The sequence below is a fragment of the Gadus macrocephalus genome, chromosome 9 (assembly GCF_031168955.1).
Source record: "Gadus macrocephalus chromosome 9, ASM3116895v1".
Lineage (NCBI taxonomy): Eukaryota > Metazoa > Chordata > Actinopteri > Gadiformes > Gadidae > Gadus > Gadus macrocephalus.
The window spans coordinates 13,716,256-13,734,713 of NC_082390.1; the positions used below are offsets into that span (position 1 = coordinate 13,716,256).

Consider the following 18,458-nt stretch of genomic DNA (forward strand, 5'->3'; position numbering starts at 1 on the left):
GATCTTAAATGACAGCGATTGGTTTCCCGCCCTATCTGATGGGGGGGGGGGGGGGGGGGGGGGGTTGTAAAGCACATGATGTCTTCTCCTAGTTAATTGGAGTTTGGCAGCTCAAGACCGTCCTACTCAGCAGCACCGCTGCCTCCTCCCTCTAGCAGAGCAGCACGCTTCCACATCCAGGCACACTACAGTGAATTGCTGTTCTCGACTCATTGATAACGAACCACCGAATCGGATTATCTACTATCGTCAAGCGGAACGACGATACGTCTATATTCCCCGTAGCCCGAATACGCGCTATTGACCACAGGAGGAACCGGGGCTCATTTTCCCTGCCAAGCATTTCCTCCAGAATGTCATCATTAACGAATTCGGCTTGCCTATTCATCCTGCCTGTTGCCCTGTGTCTGAGTAAGTATAAGCCTACTTCTAGTACAAGCCGACTCCGAGAAAACTTTAGTGTACAATGTTTAACTTGTAGGTCTTCTGCTGAAAAACTTAAATAGCAGCAACCAAGTTGTGCTGTTCCACCCTGCCTGCTGACTTGTACACGGAGGCTGAGGTTGACTGAATCCCACGGTGATGGCTTTCCATTTGTGAGCATTTAGTCACACCTATAGCGCGATACCATCTCCCGTACAGCCAAAGCCTACCAAGATCATGGTTTGATGCGGAATAGGTATACCGGGACGCTACTGCAGTATTTAGGCTACTCCAAGGTTCACCAGGTGAACCTCCATCTCACTTATAGTTTCCTCTTTAAATGCTCACTTTAATGCTACTGTTGGATCACAGCTACCGGACGAGATGGCGTTCTGCCCTCCTTGCGATACGATCATGTTGGTGAGATAAAGTGGAGACAAAAGTGCATATTTAATTCCTTTCATCATTTACAAGTATATATCTTAAGATTCCGGGTTCAACGCAACGGCAAATGGCAATCGCACAAGACACTGAGATAAGTCCTAAATGGTAATTACACACCAGGACATGGTTGTAGCCTAAATTTTTTTCGCGTTTTTCAATCATCACAGCCGCCCTTCTCTTTCCTCTGCACACTGTGGTGCTGACGCTGAGCTGGAACCACGCTGTGTCCCCTTGGGGATGCGCGCAGGGGGGGAAACATGCCGATGGAAATAAATCATAAATGAATTGCATCAGTCCCCACACGTCAGCGTCCCACGAGACTCAAGTCCGGTATCCGAACCTGCACGCTCGGACGCCAGGGCAACAGTGCCATGGCTACAGTCTCTATCTTCTCTCCTCTATTCACTCTCTCGCCTCGGTCTTTCTCTCTTCCTCTTTCTTGCTCTTTCCATTCCTAAGGCCTGTCCTACGCTCGGGTTCTCAGCTGTTTTATTCTTTAGTCTTTCCTCGAGCTGTGTGGTCCAGCATTGCTTCATGAGTCCTGTATCTCTGTGGGATTTGGGTCCAGCCTAGAGACTTCCACTTAAATCTGAACGGTCATGCAAACGCTGAGCTTCAGCGTCCAGGAGTTGAGTCATAGAGCTCATCTTTCTGCTTCCCAAACTACAAGATACTCAGTGGACAAGTCGTTTCAGGCGCATTATCGGGCAGGAAGGGGGGATACATTTGATCTCTAATTGTACTCCTCTGGAGCGGTTCCTAAACTAGTCTTCCAGTCTTCCTTCTCTCTGCAAGTTCTGCTTCAGCAAGTGTAGTGTAGACAAAGCACAGCTATGGAAAGTAGGAGATTCCTCATTAAATTTCGTTCACCACACTTGTTGAAAATCGCCTCAGCAATTTTGTGAGCTGCTTCTTCTACCCCCTTTTTTTCTCTCTCTCTTGCTCTCTTTCTCCCCCCCACCCCCCACCCAGTGGCTCTTCATTACAGACGAAGAAAGCACGGCTCTACGTTATGGAACTCCCATCATGCTCCCAAACACACACACACACACACACACACACACACACAGGCAAAAACTCATCACCATGGCTATCTTTAGCTCTTCCCGGCAAAACACCTGCCATGACAGATGTGTTCAAAATATCACATCGGCAGCCCGCCATATGTAAGAGATGTTTTTATCTCTACATCACTCTGCTCATTCCCTCCTTCGCTGGGCTGGTCCCACTGTCTCCCCCACATCCTGTCTCACTGTCCCTACCACATCCTGTCCCACTGTCCCTACCACTTCCTGTCTCACTGTCTCCCCCACATCCTGTCTCACTGTCCCTACCACATCCTGTCCCACTGTCCCTACCACATCCTGTCTCACTGTCTCCCCCACATCCTGTCTCACTGTCTCCCCCACATCCTGTCCCACTGTCCCTACCACATCCTGTCTCACTGTCCCTACCACATCCTGTCTCACTGTCCCTACCACATCCTGTCTCACTGTCTCCCCCACATCCCCTCTCACTGTCTCCCCCACATCCTGTCTCACTGTCCCTACCACATCCTGTCCCACTGTCCCTACCACATCCTGTCTCACTGTCTCCCCCACATCCTGTCTCACTGTCCCTACCACATCCTGTCTCACTGTCCCTACCACATCCTGTCTCACTGTCCATACCACATCCTGTCTCACTGTCCCTACCACATCCTGTCTCACTGTCTCCCCCACATCCTGTCTCACTGTCTCTAACACATCCTGTCCAGGGGCGTAGCTTGGGCCGGGGCTTCCGGGGCGGGGCCCGGCCGCGTGGGCCTCGCCTAGCGCCCGCATTATATAGACTCTCTTCTCTCATAACATCACAGTCAGGGTGGCTTATATATTTTATCCTCTGCCTTAATGTATGTAATTTGGTTACAGTAGTGATATTTTGGCCAGGAATAAAAAAGTATATACAATCGCACTAAGGCTATTTAATTTATTTTCTTTTAGTTTCAACATTTACAAAAGAATAGGGCCTGCTGGGAAATCTGTTCGATCAATCACTGTGATGTTTTGAGTGTACATACGACGTCCCTACATGATACTCCCGTATACCACAATGCAATGCGGTCGTGTTTTTCCGAAGGAGAAGAAGAAGCTGATTAATCGCGAAAACGAATACATTTAATGATGGAGTCTCTGTCTTCGTTTAGAAACGTCAACAATTTATTTGGAATCTAACATAGAAAATGTAACATTCAAAATTAATTAAAAAAAACTTGAACAAGGAAATGTAACATTCAACATCAATCCAACCTCCAGCTTTCCTCGTGAGTGCCCGGATTGTTTACGATGTGGGCCCATCTGTCTGCGTCACACAAATACCCGGCGCATTTACTGACGCACATGACGTTTACAAATGTTCAGCGTAGTGTCCGAATCCTCGTTTGTTCGTTCCCTATATAGTGCACTATATCATGAACACTATATAGGGAATAGTGAGTGAGTGTAGCGAACGACTTCGAACACAGCTAGTATCTCCAACTCTAACATATTGTTAAAAGCTAAGCCATACCATTGCAATGTTTTGCAAGCTAAAAAGTGGTACTAAAAAACGTAAAGAGAAGAAAGACCTGGCGCGCAATTCGAAATGTTTGCACAGCATTTTTCCTGTACCTCACCATACCAGTGACAGTAGCCACGGCAGAGCGGTCATTTTCCAAGCTCAAATTGATAAAGACTTCTCTAAGGAGCGCCATGGCACAGTAGCGATTGAGTGTATTGACCATACTCTCAATCGAGAATGAAAGAGCAAGGAAATTGGATTTCACCTCTATTATCAACAAGTTTGCTGAACAGAAGGCACGCAGAGTTAACTTCTGAACGGGTAAGAGCAGTTGTTATTTTATTATTGGTTATGGCCGCTGTGCCATGTAGGAGTATGTTACCATTGGCCATTTTGATTAGGCCATAGTTGTGCTGTTTGGGAAATGTAGTTGTGTGGTCAGCTGAATGGAGTATTTATGTTTTGTTTTTGATAGTAGGCAGTGTGTTGCAAATACAGTGTACGTGATCCTAATAATGTTTCCGTGATTTTGACGTGTGATCTAGGCATAGACGGATTATGACATATCGGGCACGTGGACTCCGCAGCCCCCCCCCCCTTCCAACATAAACACACGCACCCAGAATACACACACACTTATTGGCGATAATAAGTCATTGGCCTATACCTGCATCTCAGCAGGATATGTAGCACAGGAAAGGAAACCTCACAATAATTATACAAATAAATGCATCTTTATTTAACCAAAACAGGATAAAATAATATATAATTTATGCAATTTTTGGCGATTTGAACGAATTTCGAATGCACCGCTTTCAACCACAAATAAAAATGACTTAAAGCAACTCAATACGAACAGTTCCCTACATTAATTGACAGTAATGCATTTCACCTATGAAATGCATTTTTTCCGGGCTCTGTTCCGTGCGAAATCCTCCACGATATCATCAAAGTCCAGTGCATTGGTAAGGTCGCTCTCAATTGCCATGAGAGAAAGTGTGTTTTTGTGACATTTTCGTCCTCAGTTCATTTTTTATCCTGGACAGAAGAGAGAATGTCCGCTCCCCTTCGCAATTACTGACGGGCAGAGTCAGAAAAAGCCGTAGCGCTACATACACATTTGGAAACATAGATTGCAGTCCACAATCGAGTATAATTCGTAGCAGTCCTTTTGAGGTTGCATCATCTCCAGGCTTGTTGATCTGAACTGAATAAATTCATTGCTTCAACGCTCCACTGAGTTCGCCGTTGCTCCATGTTTAAATGACAGTGACTTGTTCGTGACCGGTCTCAAATTCAAAAACTGAAATAGTGCCCCCTATTGATCTTTTTATTAATTTATTTACTCAGTAGTAATAGGCCTACTATTGCTGTTTTCGCTTGGATTTTTGCATTTCTCTACTGATTGCTTCGACAATGCAACATTAAAGTTAGTAACTTGTGGGGCCCTGGGCCCCACTGTTAGTAACTTGTGGGGCGGCTCAGGGGGGCCCAAGGCCCCCCTGAGCCCAAGGGCCCCCCTGAGCCCATGGGCCCCTGGGCATGTGCCCGGTGTGCCCGTGCAGTAATCCACCCATGGATCTAGGGATGCTAAGTCTCTGTCCATGGTTAACCCTGGACAGAGAGGGGTGGGGGTCGGGGGGGGGGGCCTAGCACAACTAAGCTACGCCACTGATCCTGTCTCATTCTCCCCCCCCCCCCCCCCCCCCATTACGTCCGCTCACTCTCTCTCTCTCTCTCTCTGTTCTTCTATTTTCTCATGTCGTCTCCCCTCCTCTTCACTCAATGTTTCTCCTCTCTACTGCAACCTCCCCTCTCCTCAACTCTTTATCATGTAGCATTAAGGTTTTCATGTTGCGTTGAGTTTATCATGTAGCACTATGTTGGACATGTAGCATTGTGTTTTTCTTCAGGTGTTGTCTTTTTCTTGTCCCTTTGTGTTTGATTGCAGCTTTTTGTTTATGATGTAGCATTATGTTTGTCTTGTAGCGTTGTGTTCGTCTTGTAGCATTGTGTTTATCATGTGACATTGTGTTAGTCTTGTAGTGTTGTTTCTATCACACAGAGTTGCGTTTGTAATGTGTGTTCCTGAGATGCTGGAATTATTTTGCTGGAAAAAAATAAAAGGTATAGAGTAATGTGTATGTGTGTGTGTGTATATATGCATATGTGTTTTTGTGTTTATGTCTATGTATTCATATTCTGTATCCCCAGACTCCGCCATAAATATTTATACATACACACAAGGACACACACACACACAAACCCCCCTACACACACAAATAGATTACAGGTCGGTACTGAAGGTCAGTTCAGATAACGAATTTTTTAGCTGCCTGTTTAAACCTATATCCTTTCTATTTCTGCTTGGCAGACTGATATTCTGAAAGGCAGTCACATGCATTTCACTCTATTAAAGGGAGTGGCCAAAGAGAAGGATAGAGACAATAGAACATTGATAAACCAGGAGATAAAAAGAAAATTAGTGGCTGGTTCATAGTGACAGAAAGTGCATGTGTAGAATGCATTACTTGATATTCATTGTAAGAGCTTTAGATCACAGGCCAGAGGTTAACCAAGATAGAGCAGGACAGAGGTTACCCAAGCTAGAGATCTACAAAGTTTGCCTGGTATGAAGTTTGATCAACAAATGTCAACACATGCCCAAGAGTAGGGGTGTAACGATACATGTATTCGTATTGAACCGAATCGGTACGGACGTCGCCGTTCGGTGCATGGATTTACACGGAGAATACAGGGTTTACAATTAAATAAAACTGGCGTGCGGATTAATTAATGTAATGCGGAATTAATGTTAGATACGGAAGTTCTTCAGGGACAACTACACTGCAGCTACACTTTGACTACATGAACCGCGACATGTAGGAGAAAGGGATTGTTGCTCGGGATTGTCTCCCGCCGCAGCCCAGGAGCCCGCTGCCCGCTTTCCGCTTTCGAGGCACCACCGCCTCGGCAGCGGGCAGCGGGCTCCGGCCGGAGACAATCGCGGTCAACAATCGCTGGCAACAATCCCTTTCTCCTCCATGTCGCGGTTCAGTCTACTTCAGATTGTTTTGGAAGTGGAAGAACCAGAGACGTCGGAGAACCCGACGCAGTGGATTGAGATTCATAATATTGCCTGGAAGCGCTCTCACAGCTTTTGGCCGTGAGAATATATATATATATTATGATATAGATATCCATGTATAATATGATATATTATTTAGATATGGAGCGCTCCAGCGCTCTTGCTGGAGCACTCGGATTGTTCTAGAATATTTACAGAACACGGCCAAAGGCTGTGTGGCCTCGCCATTGCATACAGCCATAAACACAAGCGCATGGTACCGTGGCCGCAAGCTGCTCAGGGCCACACCCCCACCCTCCTCCTTGACCCGCCTCTAGAAATGGCAAGGAAAGCTCATTGTGGGACTGGCTCGTAGTGGCTGTAATTCTGTGTACTTTGCACATTCATAAATAAGACATGCTGCATTTTCAGTTTTATAACTGATTGTCTTATTTGTTTACAAGTTACGGGTGGAGTCTGGAGATGATGTGGGCTACTTATTGTTTACTGTTTACATCTTAGATTACACAGTTCAGGCTGTTGCAGCTAGCTCAGGGGAGAGACTGTAGGACACTAGGTGGTACAACCTGATACATGCACAATAACCATAATTGCCTTCTGCATTTACTTTTCCCTTCATTGTACCGAACTCGTACCGAACCGTGATGTCTGAACAGAGGCATGAACCGAACCGTGACCTCAGTGTACCGTTACACCCCCACCCAAGAGTAGGGGGAATCTCCCACACAAACAGATATACTACCACCCCGACCACACATGTGCCTCAACCACACCCAGGCTGGCATAGAATGCTGTGATATGTTTACAGAGGCACTATACATAAACATACATGCAAGCAAATAAACGAACACTGTGTACACACAAACACCACACGTAGCATACATTACCGCACACACACACAAACTATCCATTACCACACGCGTGCAGACACACACACGAGTAGCATCCATTAGTTCACAGACGCACCCGCGCGGCGGCGCAGGCCGGGCTCCCTGTGAAGGAGACGGAGGAGGAGGTATATTGTGCGGGACGCAGCGGCTGACCCCCCCACTTGAGTTAATGAGCATTTATTGACTTGAGCACCTGCCGTCGCTGCTGCAACTTATCACTGTTAGCACCTCTCTGCTCCGGAAAATACACACACACACACATCCCACTCAAAGGCATTACACACACACGCACACACGCGCACACACACACACACACACACACACACACACACACACACACACACACACACACACACACACACACACACACACACACACACACACAATCAGGCAACACAAAACAGACGCATTAAACCAGGCACACACACAAACACAACCCACACACAGGCATACACACACACACACACACACACACACACACACACACAAGCCACACACAGGCATTAACCAGGGCTTTGTCACATACGGTATGTGTCAAAGTTCTGGAATTGTGTGAGTCTCACTCTGCATCCTGTATGGGTATGTGACACACACACACACACACACACACACACACACACACACACACACACACACACACACATGTCATGGCAGCATGGGTAATGGCTCTCTGAACTCTACAGGATACCCACTGAGCACTCCCCCTCTTCCACAGTGTGTAGTAGGGGTGGGAATCTTTTACTATCTCACGATTCGATTCCAATTTTTGGGGCTACGATTCGAATCAAAATCGATTTTCGATTCAAAGTGATTTGATTCATAATGATTTCTGCTTCAATCTATAGGTGTGCAAAGGATCCTCATGATCTGCTCCAGTCTGCTTTGCAAGACAGAATGAAAAATGGAGACATTAAAGTGTCTTTTTCACATTTATTAAGTTTAAACATTTATCCATGCTTAGATGTTTTGTTGCAATTGTTGCAACTGTTGCATAAAAGCAATATCACATATCGCTTAAGTAACAAAAATAGTGCAGTTAACATGCTGCCTTTTAAATTCTAAGGAAAGTGCCTTTTCCACTGTGTGTGGACCACAACTGCTACTCTGTGTAGCATCACTGTGCCCTGACCTTGGGGTCTCAGGGGGGCCCGCGTCATGCAGGATGGGTTCAGGCATCAGAAGCCATGATCCCGGGAGGTCTGGAGAAAGAGAGGGAGAGTTTTTCTCTTTAATGGACTGCTCTCCCTTGTCCCTCTGCCGGGATAGACTGAGCACACTGAGGAGTAGGACGTGTCCAAGACCAGATAGGTTGGGCTGGGGTGAGGAGCTGATAGAGCCTGGACCTGTCATGGCTAGGTTCCTCCAGCTTGGAGCATTCTGGGGTTCTGGTGTTGAGAAGGGTTCTTGGTGGCTTTTCCTTTCTGAGGAACTGAGTGAGCTATCAACCCATGAGTCTCTCTCTCTCTCTCTCTCTCTCTCTCTCTCTCTCTCTCGCTCTCTCTCTCTATAGCTTCGTTGAATAAAAACAATAACCCCCCTGAGGCTACTGACTGCAGTAGTCAGGGCTGCCACGAGCAACGGGAGAGATGTCGCCTGTTTTAGGCGGTTGTCCAGCGTTTAGCGAACCTGCCAAATATCTCTCGCTCTCTCGCTTGTTTGTTCAGTCACTCTCTCTCTCTCTCTCTCTCTCTTTAACCACCTCTTCCTCCACCTCCCTTGCCAGTGTCTCATTGTTTTACATAAGGGAGGATAACTAATCTGGGGTTGTTTCAATTCTTTTATGCACCCGTAAATCTTTCATTAGGGCTCTGTCTTTAACAAGCTTTTAGGTTGAATAATGTACCAACTGGTGTCTGTTGTGGCCTCCGTCAACGGTAGCCCCCGCGTGTGTGTGTGTGTGTGTGTGTGTGTGTGTGTGTGTGTGTGTGTGTCTGTGTGGTTGTGGGTGCATGTGTGTTTGTTAATAGCCTCCTCGGTCAGATCCATTTCCATCGCGGGGAGCAGCCACTTCATTGACCCATCTGGTGCTGGCATGACAGCAGACACACCGAGCCTCAGGGGGAAGGGGGGGGGGGGGGGGGAGTGGGCGTTCAGAGATGAAGTAGTTTGCTCAAGGGCATGACATCAGCACGCGTGTGCTATAGCGAACCAGCCACCGCTGAGGTTCGGCTGATATGGACGTGCATCTCTCTGACTCACTACTCTGTCCCCTCCCAGCGCAGGCTAAACATCTAGGGAGGATAGGAGAGGCGAAGGCTGGGGTGTGTGCGTGTGTGTGTGTGTGTGTGTGTGTGTGTGTGTGTGTGTGTGTGTGTGTGTGTGTGTGTGTGTGTGTGTGTGTGTGTGTGTGTGTGTGTGTGTGTGTGTGTGTGTGTGCGACGACGTTGGGTGCGTCACCTTGTTTTGGATATTGAAAGCATTGTTCTGAAAGTGTTGCTCGTTGCTGTGCTGTTGCTCTCTTTCTCTCCTGGTGTGTTTCTTTTGTACACTGGATCCAGTTCACTGGCTACCTTTAGCAGTGAGATCCCCACGGTATCCCTCTTAGTTCGGAACAGAGGCAAGTGACAGCTGCACACTTGGAGCAGAGTACACTTTGAGTATATTGCACTTAGAGTAGAGCGCACTTAGAGTAGAGCAAACTTAGAGAGTAGAGCACACTCAGAGTAAGGCGCACTTAGAGAAGTGTAAACTTTGAGTCGAGTCCAGTTAGAGTCGAGTCCACTTAGAGTAGAGTGCACTTAGAGTAGAGTGCACTTGGACTAGCGTCCACGTAGAGTAGAGTCCACTTAGAGTACAGTAGACTTAGAGTACAGTACACTTAGGTACACTTTGAGTAGAGTACACTTAGATCAGAGTAGAATTAGAGCAGAGTACACTTATAGTAATGAACACTTTGAGTGTGTGTGCGTGTGCGCGTGCGTGTGTGCGTGTGTGCGTGTGTGTGTGTGTGTGACCGATCGACCTGTACCATGTAATTGCCCATTTTCTAAAACTTGTAATAAAGGATAACTTCAGGACTTCCCAGCCTTGACCGTATTTTGCGATCATTTTGGGTCTAAGGGAGTAATGTGACAACTCTATAAAGCTGTCCAGTATCAAGTGAGAACGCTGCAGCCATAATGTTAGTACACCTTCTGCAGTGTCATCCTTTAGGGCGCCTGTCAATGGACGGCCTCTTAAAGTGCTGGCTTCTATCACTGACTGGATAAGAATGTTATTATTAGTGACGGCGTACATTATCGAAAATATCCCTACAGAGATGTAAAACTCTTTCTTTATGTAAAAAGATGTAAAACTCTTCACTTGAGTCTGTTTGTTATTGGGTCCAACCATGGCTCGCTCTGAAAGCTCTCAAGTCTCGCTCTGAAATCTCATTGTTGTGCTGCAGGATATGTCCCTCTTTTCATTACAACCTCCTTCTCTTTTCTCCTCTCCTTCAACAAAATCCTAAATCCTAACAATAAGCTACACTTTCTGCAGTCCAACACAAGAAGCTCTCCTCTCTCCATCTCTCACTCACATCTCCACGCGTCTCTCCCTGCAACAACAACTCGGCTCTCAGGAGGCTTGTCCTGTAGCAGGCCTTGGTGGGACACAGTACCAACTGAACTCTCAGGAGGCTTGTCCTGTAGCAGGCCTTGGTGGGACACAATACCAACTGTCATCGTTGCAAAGGCAAGATAAACGTTTTATATAAAGTTACATTTCTCTATAGGGATTCTTTCCATAATGTTAGAATATCCGAGCCAGTGGAAAAACCGCTCTTGGATGATATACATTGACGCAGCACAGGGACTAAGGCTGTGGCGGTGTGCTCAACTGGACAAACTCCAAAGGTAGTAGTCTGCATTAGTCCCTGAGTCCCAAATCAGACGATAGGGTCCAGGCTGAAAATTCCCAACGTTTTCCTTAAACTCCAGTGTGTGTCATTCTTCACCCTCTCTGCATGAAACCCATCCTCTACATTCAGCCCCCCCCCCCCCATCTCCCCCTCATCTCCTGCTCTTCACATTAGCCCCCATCTCTTTCAAGACCATTCTCTCCACACCTCCTCCGTCTCATGTTCAACCGGGCTGGCAGGATGTTACCGCCCGTCGAGACTTCTGTTGTCACATTTACACGATGTTCCAACCAAAGCGACAGAAGCAACTGAGGCGTAAAAGTTATTCTTTGCGCAAAAAGAAAAACTTATGCCATGTTACACTGTTTTATATGGTTTATGGTCTCCCTCTAATTCCACACCATGTGATACCTTCCCAGGTGCTAAGCGCTTACAATTAAGAGTCTTCCAAAAATCATTCTGAATAGCATGTCAATATAAACAATTATATGAATGTGATAATGAATGACAAATCTGCCTTAACAGAAACATATAAAATAAGTCATGGCTCCAACAACATGCCTTCTCCTCACCACTGATGTCACTTCCTCTCCATCACTTCTCTACCTCCCCCGTCACACTTTGTCCTCTCTTTGACCTTCTCTCCATCCTGCATAACCGCCTCCACTTTCTTCCTTATTCTCTTCCTTTTCCTTTTCAAGGTGTCGCCTCTCTCTCTCTCTCTCTCTCTCTCTCTCACTCACTCACTCCATGGATTAAAGTTCTCCGTCGCTACGACGGATTTCCGTCATTTGAAGTTCACAGAGGCCACTTGTGAGATCAATGTAGATCCGAGGAGTTTTTTTTCACATCTCCGATAACGTCGGGACAAATTTACAAACAGGCGTCATTTGGATAAACTAATCGCATATTAAGGATCTAAATAGGTACTTTCTCGCATAAAAAAATATTAAAACTTAAGAAAGTGATGTATTAACAGCACTGAAGCGAGAATTAAAACAGCTTTTAGCAGCTTTACCGCTACCGCTGCCGTGAAATGCATTCTGGGAAACTTGCATACTGTATACTGCGGTGCAGTCGGTCTGCTGTATACTGCATACTGAATCCCACATTCAGTATGCAGTATACAGTACATACTGCGCAGTATGTAGTCGGCAGTACGGTAGTATGCAGTTTCGAACATGGACATAATACACGCGTGTATTATCTCGTCATACGTCAACGCCGGTAAAATTGTCAAATTATATAGTGAGTATTTAAAAGGTCTACTGTTAAAATTGACTGAAAACACAAGCATTTTAATGTACATCCCGATTATATATTAAATATATATTAAATATATTATATACAAATGTATATATATATACACACCATTTTCGCGCCACATCTTACGTCTCTTTGTTGTGTTAGTGTTGTATGAACTCCCTTATAATGATTGACGGCTCTGATGTATCGGATATTGATAAAACACAAAAAAATAAATGGAGATGGGCATGGCTGACGGAAACGGGGAACGATGGCAAGCCTTACGGTTCATGGTGCAAAAAAATTCAACAACCAGGTGCGTGTTTTTGTGTGATATGCAGGTGTCAAGTAACCTAACCTGGAACATGTTTCACACACTGCACGTGACTTGGCTGTAGCGCGAATAAAATTTCAGTCAGAAGATTTTTTTTCACTTTAATCCCTGCACTCACTCACTCACTCACTCACTCACTCACTCACTCACTCACTCACTCACTCACTCACTCACTCACTCACTCACTCACTCTTTCTCTTAGCATCCCATGGGCGGCACTGTCCAATGTAAATGTATTGCGTTTCTCTGTCTGTCTGGCTGTCTCTCTCTCTCTCTCTCTCTCTCTCTCTCTCTCTCTCTCTCTCTCTCTCTCTCTCTCTCTCTCTCTCTCTCTCTGTGGGCTGATGGGTATGAAGGCTCTCCCCCTGCAGTCGGTATGCCCAACCTTCCCCAGAGCCTTTCATGTCTTAAGTTAGTTTTAACTCAATCTCTCTCTCTCCCTCTTGTCTCTCGGCCTCATCTCACTCTGTTGCTTTTTCTCTCCTTTTTCTTTTTCTTAGATAAGTGCATCAATTGCCAAGGTTCCCAGGGCTGCCACTGTTAGATGTGTGTCTTGAGTGTGTGCGTGCGTGCAACCAGGTATTTGTCTGTACTCGCTTGCGCGCGCGTGTGTGTGTGCGTGTGACGTGTGCCTGTGTGCCACGTATCCTTCAGGATGATGTTTTCACGTGTGCTGCTGCCACAGTTCAGCAGCACATGAGCAAGGCTCATTCATATTCAGCCTAAATCCAGACATACTTTTCCAAACAGTTGAAATTCTGCGGCGGAAGCTTCAGGCTGGGACACACCAGGCTCAGTGTGCCACACACACACACACACACACACACACACACACACACACACACACACACACACACACACACACACACACACACACACACACACACACACACACACTGCTGTGCCACACACAGACACACACAAACGGTGCTGTGCCAAACACACACACTCACAGTGCTGTGCAACACACACACGCACACACACAGTGCTATGCCAAACACACACACAAACACACGAACGGTGCTGTGCCAAACACACACACACACACACACACACACACACACACACACACACACACACACACACACACACTCACACACAATGCTGTGCCACACACACAAACACACACACACACAATGCTGTGCCACACACACACAGACACACACAAACGGTGCTGTGCCAAACACACACACTCACAGTGCTGTGCAACACACCCACACACACGTACACACACAGTGCTATGCCACACACAAACACACACACAAACACACGAACGGTGCTGTGCCACACACACACACACACACACACACACACACACACACACACACGCAGTGCTGTTCTGTGCCACACACACACACGCACGGTGCAGACTTTTTCATAACCACAGTAGTGGAGGCTGCTTGGTCGCCTGCCAGCATGCTTAATGAAACGCTGGTCTTCAGAGAGATCCAATAGGGTAAGCCCGAGAAGGGGCCTCAATTTAGCCAAGGATGGCGGTCTCTCTGTCCAACCGTCTGTCTGTCCAGCTGTCTGTCTTTCCAGCTGTCTGTCTGCTCTGTCCCTCTGCTGGGACACACGCTGTTGTATTAAACCAACGCATTTCATTTTTTTGTCAACAAGCAATAAAGCTTTGGCAGTCAGTCTCTGTAATTGGCCATGCACCGATGCTTAGAAGTTAAGCTATAGCGATATGAACGACTCCCCCCCCCCCCCTCCCTTGATCCTCTGTGGATCCAGAGAGTGTTTAAGCATTCAGCTCAGCGCTCAGGGCCTGGTCCGCAGGACTGGTGGGTCCAGGGGTGGACATGGAGCAAACAACCCAACCAATCAATGGGCTGAATCGGAACATGCAGGTTGGTTTGCCCTGAGCTCCAGCCTTCAGCTCAAAGCTGTTGATCTCTGTAGCCTGGATCGTAAGGATTTCAGACAGCAAGAGTCGACGGAGCATCTCATTCTGCGCTGTTATAGCGCTGTTTTATCTTACACTTTGCATAGCTCTGTTTTGCCAACATCTTGAGATTGCTCAAGTACATTTATAGCCCTGATTTAGAGAGATAGAGAAATAGGATGACTCTTCAGCTAACGGGGTAATCTGCAGTCGTTAAGGATTGAATGCAATACCTTCAGAGTTCTATAACCGAGTTACTACACCCTATATTTACACACACAAAAGCTAAAAGGCTCCCACACACACACGCACGCACGCACGCACGCGCGCGCACACGCGCACACACGCACACACATTCATCGTGCTAATGTACCGAGGGTCTAGCACACACACACACACACACACACACACACACACACACACACACACACACACACACATTCATCGTGCTAATGTACCGAGGGTCTAACACATGCACACACACACACACACACACACACACACACACACACACACACGCGCAGGCTGAAACAGTCCTTTGGCCCCAGGGGAAACACTGCTGTTCGGGGGTCAGCTGTGTCTCTGCTCAAGGCTCTGACTGGAGGAAGTTCCTGACTGCATTCACCACCGCTGAGCTGCCCACTCCTGACTGCAGAGAACGCCCACTCTGCCGTTGGTCCAGGGTCACTGGAACACACTGGGTCAACGCTGTGCTTTATAAGAATGATAACGACCACGATATTAGGGCGCGCATAGGAACTCACAGAGAAAAGAGGAACCTGGGACGTTCTTCACGTACGGCACATCGGCCCGCGCTTCCGGGGCATGAGCCGAGAGTAGTTGGATCCATCCCTGTTAGGATCCCTCCCAGTTAGGGTCCATCCCTGTTAGGATCCCTCCCAGTTAGGGTCCATCCCTGTTAGGATCCATCCCTGTTAGGATCCAGCTAAGTTAGGGTCCAGCCCAGTTAGGATCCACAGCGCCCAGTCAGACCCCTAAGTGGGCAGGGTCCTCCCAGTCAGACCTCTAAGTGGGCAGGGTCCTCCCAGTCAGACCCCCTGTTTTACTAAGAATCTCTTTTCCCAAACATGAAAGGAGAAGTACGATTTAGGAAGGAGGTATTGGGTATGTGAGCAGAATAAAGCCCAAGGTGTAGAGACAACGCGTACTTACATTTAAGTTAAATAGCTCCCAGCGCCAATCTGAGCAATTTATATCAAACTGGAGAACTCACTCACACACACGTACACACCCCACATATATAGACTTCCCAGGTCTTTACAGCCAATTTAATCAGCGATCAGAGGCCCTGAGGAAGATTAAAGCACTCTGTAATCTGGGAGATTTGCTTCAGTTCATCCATACAGCCAAGGGGACTTCAATATCCCTGCCGGCCCTGCACCAAAAACGCTCAAGGAAAACGAAAAGGGGAACTCTGTGCTGAGACAAAGTAGTTCAATAGCAGAACCCAGTAGTTCAATGATATTTACTGCGGCAGAATGTCAATATGGAATGTGGCTCTCTATAGATCAGTGGTTCACAAACCTTTTCTACTAGTGTACCCCATCTAAGATATACTCTCAGCAGAGTACCCCCTTCAATGGCACAAAACATTTTTGGAAAAAAATTAAATGAAATTAACATAGAAAATGTATGTGTGTTCTATTTGGCAGTGTAAATATGAACATTAAAAGGCTGCAAATACTCACAATTTAGTGAAAAACATGGGCCAGTGCTTCATGCAACTGGGCAATTTTTTCCCCTCAAAAGAAGCACATACATCTTTTCAAAGATTCCGTTTTTTTAGAATTTCTATTTTCTGGCTTTCAGAATTGAAACTTGCTCAGGGTGATTTATTTTATAGCTTTTCTTTGATAGCTTTTTTTGTACCCCCTATAGGTGCTCCAATGTACCCCTAGGGGTATGAATACCCCAATTTGAGAGCTACTGCTGTAGTCTAGATTATAGAGAAACAATATGTAGGTTTCTGGACCTTGTTGAAGCATGATGGGGAAGCCATTAGGCCTCACTGTATATGTGATACACGTTATATATGTTATCTGAGATATACACAAAGTAACATTCAATACTGCGTATAGTCATACGGCTGGTCACTGCACACGAGCATTTGAAATCCAGCATTGTCTACCCAAGGGCATGTATTATGTTAGGAAATATGTTTTCAACATAAAATCAATTTTCTAAACAGTTGCTAGCAGCTTGCTAATGAATATACATTTTGAGACTGTTGGTAATTAGTCCGGTGTCCAGCGTGCTACACTGAGGCTCTCCATCATTGGCTTGATGCCATAAGCAGAAATGACAAAAGGCTATCAATACAATATACAACAATTCCCTATTCGAGGAGCTACCTTGGCTGGTATACCATAGCTTAGAACAGAGGAAGGACCAGTTTAATATAAAACACAATTTTATAAAATGTATAAGTAGGGGGTCCCCGCTCCATCGCTCCATCAGTTTGGGGGTCCTTGGCCTGGAAATCGTTGAAGACCCCTGGCTTAGAAAGTTCCCTTTTTTTGGAATAGTATTGAATATTTAGTTGATGTATTGATCACTGTGCTACAACTCTCCCTGATTTTAATTTCATGAATCTGGTCACCTTCAAGCATAGGCTGTCTATAACGTTGTGTTGGTCTCCTTTGTGTCCATCAAGAGGTCGACTAATACTGAATCTGGTCTGATGCTGTTTATGTAGATGGAGCCCATTCTGTGGGCCGGTGCAACACATGAAAGTAGAGTGGACATCAGCTTCATCTGTCTTCTGAAGTCTCATTCGGTCACCAGCACAGGCTAGCATGCGTAGCTAGGATTATGTACATGTAGTTATATAATGTATGAGTTCTATATGTGCCGGTGTACAGAACAGGAATGCATGTGTATATACTCTCCTTTCTCCTTCATAGTTCAGCCCGTTCTATCCGTATAAGCGCATCAAAGAGGAATTAGACTTGCTGTGACGAAGGAAAAACTGAGCGCTACAAAAAGAATATTAGAGTGTCTTGCTTCCTTACAGATCTTCTCATGTTCTATCAGTGGCCCCGGAGAATGTAGCATGATGCTGTTTTCCCCGTCTGGGCGGTTCAGAGGGACCGTTCAGACTCGGTTGCTGCTCTTGCCACAGAGTTGAGTCTCCCTCAATCAGGGAGCACAAAATAAGTCTATCTTTCGAGTTGTAAAAAATAAATGGATTGGTATTTATCCCTGAATCAGTAATGGCGGTTAATTATTTTATTGTTTGGGTTTTTACTTCACAGCTGAGCTTGTGTTCAGGGATAGCCAGAAAGTTAAGATATCTGGATCAAACTGACTGAAACAGAGTGGTTTCATTTACAAAAGGACAACGGAGATCTTTGAAAAAAAAACGTATTACAAAACAATTACCAATATCAACACCGCTTTTGCAGCTGTGAGGCACAGGGAACAGGTTGCATAGGAATACTTAACTTATACGTGTGTAATGTGAATTTAATGACCAACGTTTGTTTCTTCATGGATAGGAGAATACAATGTGATGGCTCATAAAAACAGCCAGGTACATTCATTTCATACATTTTCATCCTCATGAGGGCCTTCCTCATCATCGCCGTCCTCATCATTAAGGTAAGAATAGAACGGAATAAGCAAACCGTGCAACGCTATTGTTGAGCATTACACAGCATTGTCATTGTTGTAGAGAACACCTATCACCTTTAGGTATTGTATAAGCGGAAGCAGTTGCATTCTCTAGACACTATTAGGGTTATGAA

At 46.0% G+C, this 18,458-nt stretch overlaps 1 protein-coding gene across 1 annotated transcript in view; it reads left to right on the plus strand.

The window, feature by feature from the left end:
• The first annotated feature begins 47 nt into the window (after window positions 1–47).
• nrn1la (neuritin 1-like a) overlaps window positions 48–18,458 on the plus strand; it is a 34,699-nt gene continuing 16,288 nt past the window's right edge. Inside the window, exon 1 of the mRNA XM_060060907.1 lies at window positions 48–411. Within this exon, the coding sequence (XP_059916890.1) occupies window positions 354–411 (58 nt within the window). The 5' untranslated portion in view covers window positions 48–353. The remainder of the gene's footprint in view (window positions 412–18,458) is intronic.